A 9027-nucleotide genomic window follows, 5' to 3' on the forward strand; every position below is an offset into this window, starting at 1 on the left:
GTAGGTTAAAAGAGACGCGCCAAGAGACAGCGCAGGCCTTCGATGCGGACAACTTCAGCATGAGTTCGCACCGTGCATAGTTTTCGCTTTCTCGCTTCAGCCATCTCCAGCAGCTAAGAAAAACTAAACTATGCCTTGGATGGTTTTGTTCACTTGCTCCTGGCACTGGAAGTACTCGGATGCGTCGCAAAGAAGCCTGTAGAAGATCTCCCGCTGTGTAGCTTTCTTGCCAAGCGTAAGAAGCTGGTAGCAGAGCTCCAGCATTTTCCAAACTATAGAGGAAAAATCAAAAAGAGAAAACCATAGAGAAAAGCAAGCGAAAGGAAGTTACTACCTCGAAAGTATCTCTTCATGCTCCCGGATTTTGTGAAGCTCAGGGTCGAGTCTAGATGCGACAGGAAGATGTTATCGCCTTGCAGTAGCCCCCTTTGCATCAAAACGTTGCTACAATTCCTCCGGACCTGGAGAGAGATTCAACAATCAAGCACTTCGCTGCGTTAAAGGACCTAGGAAAGAAAATCTTGCCATGGAAAGCGGCATAATCCTGGGCCGATGAGAGATCAAAGTGGCCAAGAATCGCCGGACAACGACCTCGATCCTTGCTCTCACCTGCATTCCCGGCTAAGGTCACAAAGATCGATCGGGTATAGCTACCTCTTCTGGAGAGACCACGTCCGCCGTGCTGGACAGCTCGTTCGATTCGAAGGGCGTGAGCCCGTGGCGGCAAATCTCCGACGCCATAAACACTTAAGCCCTAGATTTCAAATTGCGTGTAAAGAATATACCAAGAATCTAGGTATATTCTAGGATATTTATAAGTTCGTTGTGTTTCCTTCTCATGTAATTTATCAACAGCCAATGCAACAAAAAGAATAGAACAACATTATTTTGCAAAGTGGTGCATCCAGTGGTGATGTCGTTAAAGCCAATTTATCAGCAACAGAAGTGAACATAGTGGGGTTCCTAAAATCTTTGGATTGTTGACAGAATTAGTTGTCACAAAAGGCAATGGCATACAGAGCCACTTTCAATGCGATCACATCTTCTTGTAGAAACCTCAAGCATTGACTTTTAAAGTTCATGAGACTTTCAGATCTTCCTTCTAAGTTTCTCTCATGTTTCTAGCCCTTGATTTGATCTTTTGGTGAAAGTGTCTTGCAGGGTGAAATAAAATTCAAGAGGTGAGCACACTGTGAAAAAACATTACACCCTTGAAGCTTGTGGATATGATTTAACCTAATCAATGTTGGATTCCTTGAAACTGGAGAAATACCCCAGTTTAAGCGTTTTTGGTAATCTTGCTAAAAATATAAATTATTAATGGTTATTATTCAAAAAAATTAAAAATTTATTCCATATGTAAAGTCGGTAAATACATGTGTGTATATTCATGTATTACTCTGGCTAGGTAATACACTAATTATAGTACTATAGCATATTAATTGTCCATTCGGGATTGAATGTGGTCTATCCATTCTTATATATAAGCACAATTAATATACCTTATTCTTATATTTTGAGCACTCATATTAGTGGAAATGAGAGGCATTGCAATATATCTCTAAAAGGCAATGTTTTTTAGCAATGCTTTGCTTTAGTGTTTGGGATTGTGTTTTTTGTTCGGGATTGTGATTTTTGTTCTTATTTCTTCATTTTTTATTAGATTTAGATTTTTATTAGCTTTTTGTAAGATTTAGAATTCTAACTATTGTTGTCCTTAAATCTACTCTTTCTTTTGATCTTCATTGCATTATCTTTTTCTACCATGCTACACTATCATCAATTAAAGAATATATCATTTGAAGTTGCTAATGTTACTTTGATAAATCAAACTTTTAATGCTATGAAGTGTAATTATATTGGTGTTATGTCCATCTTTGGTGTGTTACCATCTCCAACTTTTATGAGACATAATTACATAACTTGTTCTCTTCTTGGTGTTTTGCCATCTCATGTTAATGTGGAGCATGATCATGACATCAATTGGCGAGTTATAGAAGATGCAATCAAGTTTTTGAAAAATGTTTAAGGATTAAATTTATGGAAAGACAATGTGTATAAGCTTGAGTGGATTTTAAATTGTGATGATGAGTTTAATTATTATAGAAATAGCTTTAGAGATGAAATGAAGATTTTGCAAGGTAGATGTTAATCCTTTAATTTACCAATTGATCCTTTTTTTTTACCTTTTTTCTTTCCAACCTTTTCTTATTTCTCGGCCTGAGCCACTTTTCTTATGTTCCTAGTGTTCCTTCCTCTTTTGCAATATTTCTTTTTTCTAACACATCAATTATTTTTTACTCTTGTGATTCTCATTTTCAGTCCAGTGTTGAATTGAGTGTTTTCTATCCTCCTTATACTAATCTAGATGTTGATATGTGCATGAAGTTGAGAATTTTGATTTTATTTCATTGACACAGTCTTTAATCAATTCTGATATTAAGTATTCCCATGTTCCAAAAGTGTGAATCACTTTGGCTAAAATTTTAAATTGTGTCCCCACTTGTTAATGTTGTTAAGAGCCTTTATTATTGTTGAGGAGTTTATGTATTCCCTTGAGAGTGTGGATATTTTATTAATTTTCCTATCTCAAATATTGAATTGTGTGTTGAGGAGGTTGAGTGGTATGAATCTTTTGTTTATATTGTGGTGACCAAAATATTTTATGATAGGAAATCCCCTATTTTCCAAGTTTTAAGCATATGTTTCTTTTTTGATTTCTTTATTTCTGTATTGCCAACTAGTGTAACTTCCTCTTTCAATGTTTCTTTATCCACTTTTTCTTTTTCCACAATGGTTTTTCCTCAATTTTTCTCATTTTCTCCTTTTTTCTCTAACATTTCAAGCTTTTTTTCTTCAGAGGAGGGGGTAGAAAGGATGGACAGGAGTTCAGCCTAATGATGGAGAGAACAAGTGGATATAGTAGTGGAACAAGGACAAATAATATGTGGAATGAAGATGAATATAGCAAGTCCAAATGGAATATCCAACTTTAACATAGTGAGGCCGAATAGATGCAATAGTGGAGTGAAGTTGAATATAAATGGCAACGTAAGGACAAGTATAGTGAGTCCAAATAAAGTCAGTACTTTAAAACTTTTTTTCCTTCAAAAAGGGGATAAAAAGGATGTGGAGGATGAATAGAGTGAATGCAACCTCCCATATACAGTGTTAAACAAGGACAAAAGTCGTAAATCTAAGTTAACATAAGTGTTAGATGTTAACCGAAGGGAAGATGTAAAGGTAGGTTTTACTTATAGTTATAAGTCCAAATTAACAATTGTTTCAGAGGATTATTCGCAAGCAAATTTGGAGGCAAGATGCATTATTTGCTACAATAACATTTTATAGATTACAGTGGTTCTCAAAGTCCCTTACTTTGGTTCAAAGTTATACCTTTATGGTTGATTTAAGCATTTGGCAGTTGCATATGGAGTTACAATTGGTGTATTGGGATTTCATAGTCAACTAATGTTTATGTCATGGCTTTGGGTTTTGTTTCAGTCATAATTGTCAACAACTTTATTAGTGGTTTTATAGTAGTTTGTAATCTCTTAGCAAAAGTTCCAAATGTTCCACCTAATTTATTGTCATCTTCTAGAGGGGAGGATAGTATAAAGTTTGTAAATATATGAATGTATATACATGTATTACCTTAGCTAGGTAATACACTAATTATAGTACTATAACATATTAACTGTTCATTTGGGATTAAATCTAGTCCATCCATTCTTGTATATAAGCAGAGGCTATTCCTGTATTCCAAGCACTCACATATATAATTATAAAATTCATTTTAATTAAGGTTGATACATTTTATCAATCATCACAATATGAATAAGATCACTAACCCTTATGATCCAATGTTAGATCTATGTTAATGATAAGGCATATCGAGAAGAGAAAACAGATGATCTAGATCCCTTATTATGTAGTGAGAACATAATTTATATTAATGTTACAATGATAGCATATGAACATATATCTCACTAAACATCTGTGTTGATGACCCTTAAAGCCATCCAGTCACATTATTAAAGGGCAAAGTGTGCAACTGTAGAATGGGCTACAGTGACTAATGGTTTTTATGAGGTGAATATAAAGATATATAAGACTATTTGATTATTAATGAAACCTAATAATGGAAGCACTTTTTTATCAAAAAAATGAAAATTCAGAATTGAGGGAGAACAATTGAGGATTAAAACAAAATGGTCTTGGGGAATGAACATAGCACATGGATTGGTGAGCAAGGGCTGCTGATTTATAACATTCCCAGGTTGCAAGGACTTTGACACAAAGTATTGCCCTATGGATCTGCATGATGGCTTATTATACTAGAGATATATAATCTTTTATACATCCAGAGGGGAGGATGGTTTATAATAAGAGTATAATAAACTAGAGATTCAATCCATGATTTAGCAGAGGTCTTTGATTATGTAGTATCCTAGAAGTGTAAAAAGCTAAAGGAGTGTGCTAATATTTATTTTTATAAACATATTACTAATTTATATTTATATATTTGTTAAGAAACACCACCTCTTGAAACAGATACACAGTCTTTGTGTTTCCTTATGTGTATTTAATCTCTTTCTCCAGTGATGAACAAAACAATTATGCTTGCTTTGCCTATTTTCTCTTCTAGAATGCATCCTTCTCATTTTCTTTCTAGGTGAGGCTATTGAGAATGCTGGACTCAGTCTCACATATGTAAATCAAATCTGAGGAATTTTATACTTTCTTGAGCCTGGAGTTTTAAAGGTCCTTTAACATGATCACCAATACTATTGACATGTGGTTGCTACTCCATACAGGAAAAAAACCATCACAAACATAGATTAGTTGGTGGATATTAAGTGCTTCAATTCGTTGGACAAATAAAAGTCTATCCTTTATTCTCATTTAAAAGCCTAGTAATGCTATCATGTGAAAAAGTATTAGAGATAGCCAAGCATTGAGGTTACTCTCTAGATTCTCTAGCCAAATCTCTTTCGATTAATCATCCCTTGGAAAGAAGAAAAGAAAAATAATGAATAATAATGCTTTAAGTGAATGTGAGGTTTGGAAAAGTAAAAAAAACATGATAGTATTAAATAAAAAATAATATAATAAACAACCACCTTTTATATTGAACACTGTAGGTCCTTGATAAGATATCATGTTCTGCCATAGTAAGAAATATATTTTTCCTTTAATAAAGTAAATTTATTTATAATGTTTTAGAAAATTGAAGCCACTAAACATCGTACCTTTATCAGAATCTAAAATATAAAATTAGAAGTCAATTTTATCAAAACTTTAACTCATTAAATCTCACAATCCTACAAATAAATATCATTTGTACCATATACAGGTTATAGTGTTATAATAAAAACCTTTTAATAATATAAATTTTATTTTATTTTATTTAAAATTTGTTATTCCAAATTATAGTTTTTGAAGAACCTTTATGACTTGAAACAACTAGATCACCAGTATTTTCAAGTGTTAAAATAGCAAATAGTAAACATCCTAAACAATATTTATTAGTTTTCCATATAATATTATCATGATCATCTTTTAAAATTAAATTACCATCATATTGAAGATGTAAAACACAAAAAAAATATAATTTTTCTGAATTTGTAGACCATATACTTTGAGAAAATATAATATTTTCAACTACTAAATTGCAATTATTGAGGGTTGCTCTAAAATTATTATTTGATGATATTAAACTATTACCATCTGTAATATATGAACCAATCATATATAGATACCCATTTATTAAATGTGTCCTATATGGCCAACATTGCGATGAATCAAAATTTAAAATATTAGGAGGAGGATCATTATCATCAGGTAAACCCTTTGGGTAATCTAATGAAGGATAGATTTCATTAGCTTCTCTTACAACATTTCCAGTACCAATATAACCTATAATAAAATATTTATAAACTGTACCAATACTTTTTAAAGCATAAAGACGTGCATGATAGTCAACAAGTCTTAACATCTCCTTAAATGTATCTTTTAAATATTGTACAGTAAATGAAACATTTTCAGAAAGTGGATCACAATAGAAATTTTTTAAAGCATATGGAAACATATAAAGTCGAATATAAACTTCTTGAAAACCAACTGTAATAGTGTTTTCTATATAAAACCCTTCCTCAGGAGGTCTGATTGGTTCAGTACTTCTATCTTCTATTAAATGCCCAATTTGACGTATAATTCTTAATATATGTCTATTTCCAAAGTGGCCTAAACCTCCAACCCATCTAGTTTGAGGTGGTTGTGCATAATAAACAGCAATAAAAGAAAAGAACATAATTATTAGTAATACACTTTGGGAAGCCATTGAGATGATTGTAAGAGGTTTCTATTTATTTATTATTTTTTTGCAATATTGTAAGTAACATAGAGGCTTTTTACCTTAATGACACTTGTGTTAAATAAATTAAAATGTTTTCAAATTTACTATGCTTAACTACAGTGTCATCACTAATATTCTAAACCCAATTGGACTTTATAAAGAACCCATCAGGCAAGATACAGATAATTTGGCCACCAACCCATAGTTAGATGCATAAACATTTGCATGGCTCTCTGAGCTAGTCCCATATGCTATAAAATTATTTATCTATTGATTTATATATAGAGAAATGCTATATAGTTCAAAATATTTCAGGCTTTCCAACACTTTATCACAGCTTAATAACCAAGGTTTCTACATAGCAATTTACAAGACATGAACTTGACACACAAAAAAAATCATTAAGAGAGTAGAAATTGATTCATCAACATGATATAAGAAAATCATCAAGAGAGTAGAAATTCATTCATTATATCTCTAAAAATTGAAATGAAACATGATTTGCTCAAATTGATACTCCCTCCATAATTCCAAAGCAACAATGGTGATTCATTCACTGCCATCCAACATGTCATACACACCAATAGCTATTTGTAGTGTACCTTGTGGACTAAGGCAGAACTCTACATCACTATTGCCTTGGATCTAGGTTGGTGCTAATGAAATGGCTTTTGTTCTTAGGGAGGCTCAAATCTTAAGCCAAGTAAAGTAGGTTAAACTCACTATAATTAATTAATTTCTGCATTAGTATGTTCAAGGCCTAGATTTGTTTCTGCATCAGCATGTTTAAGGTTGTTATGAGTATGAATATGAGCTTATGTTAGTGCCAATAACTAGAGACAGCTAATGATATATGCCTCTTAATACATCATGAAGTCAAGGGATACTTGCTAAGGAGGAAGTTATGTTTGATAAATGAAATGAAATAACCTATTTGGTGTGAATTCAAACTTAGGGTAAAAAGTACATGGGAATAAATTGGATAAATCTAAAACAATTTCTTAGAGATTCTCACTCATTTCTAGTGATTAAACATAATTGTGGTGTACTAAAATCCCTAGAGAAGGAACCCTAAACTCCAAAGGGCTGTGTTCTTGTTCAAGGAATATCTTGATTTATACATTGAAAGTGTGGGAGCATGTTAGATGCTCACAAAGCTTTAGACAGGATGAGAGATCATAGTGTTATTGTGTGAACTCCTTTGATGATGAGATACTAAGAGAACTATGAAGGAGAACATTCTTTGGGGTTTAATGGCCTCCACTTCCCCCTTTTTTATTGCCACCTTTTAAGTCAGCTTGAGTCAATTATCAATTACTTAAATTTGTTCTAGTATCTAAAGTTATAAAATAAAATATATTTTTTATTCTACTATAATAGCATTATTCTGATTGTATAGCTTAATATGACTTAAAGTTTAACATTACTAATTTGGGTGTGATGCAAGGAGTGAGGAGTGGGTATGGAAAGCCATGTAAGAGAGGGAGGTGCTAGATATCCCATTCTTTATCATGGAAGAACAAGGACAAGGGTGTAAATTTTTTACTTTAGACTTCTTGGGATGTCACTCAATCTAATACTATTTAAACCCAAAAGAGGGAAGTGTTGGATATTCCATTCTTTATCACGGAAGAATATGGACTAAAGTGTAAATTTCTAACTTTGGATTTCTCAAGAGGTTACCTAGCTCAATATTATCCAAACCCAAGAACACTTGTAAGTATCCCAAATTTTTTAATCAATTGGAAAAAAGAATGTACTTTTGTTCATAGGCCTTTTCCTTTTATATTTAAACCTTTATAGATTATTTCTTAAGTTATTTTCTTTGGTTGTTTATATACGGCAATGACAAAGTTTATAAGGTTCGATAAAAGCTTTCAAGGCACCATCTAAGATATTTTGAACACTCAAACCAAGACATATCTCAGCAGCATCGATACCTTATCGTAGGTGATCTTCTCTTCATAGCTCTCATGAATGCTAGCCACTTTTCGAAAAGTGCTAAACCTTACAATAATTAGTTGATTCTAGATAGTTTGCAAGATACAACATGATAGATAAATGTCCAAACCCAAATACTCATTGATATAATAGCATCTATTTGTAGTCTAGAATAGAAGAGTGTTTCAACACAAAACTGCAATGTCTAGACAAAGAGCAGAAGGATCATCACACTCATTGACAATCAACTCACTTGTTGTAGCAAATAGAGTATAACAAATACATCCACACATGGATCAAAAGGAAGACCACATTGTCATCACTTAGGAGCTATATTGCTTTCCTCCAATGCAGAAAGAATGTGCTCTCATTACACCAACTCAATGCTCATGGATAAAATGAAATCAAGTAATAGCTTTACATTGTTGCCATATGTAAGAGCCTCAAAGCCAAGTCCCATGTTCAATGTCTCCGAGCTGCTAGACTACCTATAGAGCCCATGAGATCTATGAAGCATAAGACTAGATTGGCTATATTCCTTCAAGTGGACCTATGCATGATCAAGTTTACAGCCAATTGTTGGGACCAAGGACATCCAACCTCACTCTAACTCAACAAGTTTGTAATATGAAAAATTGGGAGATTGTCCTTGCATATGGCCAATAATGCTCTTGCCACATTTATCAAACATTGCAACTAGCTATACATGATCCAAGTGATCATCATTG

The 9027-nt window shown here is 32.9% G+C and overlaps 1 protein-coding gene across 1 annotated transcript; it reads right to left on the minus strand.

The window, feature by feature from the left end:
- Window positions 1–80: 80 nt before the first annotated feature.
- On the minus strand, window positions 81–741 carry LOC9641163 (meiotic recombination protein SPO11-2). Its single transcript, XM_024668068.1, has 4 exons — window positions 655–741; window positions 526–609; window positions 335–461; window positions 81–272 (listed from the first exon to the last, which is right to left on the minus strand). The coding sequence occupies exons 1-4, from the start codon at window positions 739–741 to the stop codon at window positions 124–126; spliced, it is 447 nt and encodes a 148-aa protein (XP_024523836.1). The 3' UTR covers window positions 81–123.
- Window positions 742–9027: the final 8286 nt, after the last annotated feature.

This window comes from Selaginella moellendorffii, unplaced genomic scaffold, assembly GCF_000143415.4.
Source record: "Selaginella moellendorffii unplaced genomic scaffold, v1.0 SELMOscaffold_363, whole genome shotgun sequence".
In the NCBI taxonomy this organism is placed as follows: Eukaryota; Viridiplantae; Streptophyta; class Lycopodiopsida; order Selaginellales; family Selaginellaceae; genus Selaginella; species Selaginella moellendorffii.

Bases quoted from the DNA above. Each gene is read 5' to 3' on its own strand.
- LOC9641163 (XM_024668068.1), bottom strand. From the start codon at position 741: ATGGCGTCGGAGATTTGCCGCCACGGGCTCACGCCCTTCGAATCGAAC. The intron at 462-525 runs GCAAGATTTTCT...ATCTCTCTCCAG, and splicing joins GGATTATGCCGCTTTCCATG to GTCCGGAGGAATTGTAGCAA. The intron at 273-334 runs GTAGTAACTTCC...TTTCCTCTATAG, and splicing joins CATGAAGAGATACTTTCGAG to TTTGGAAAATGCTGGAGCTC.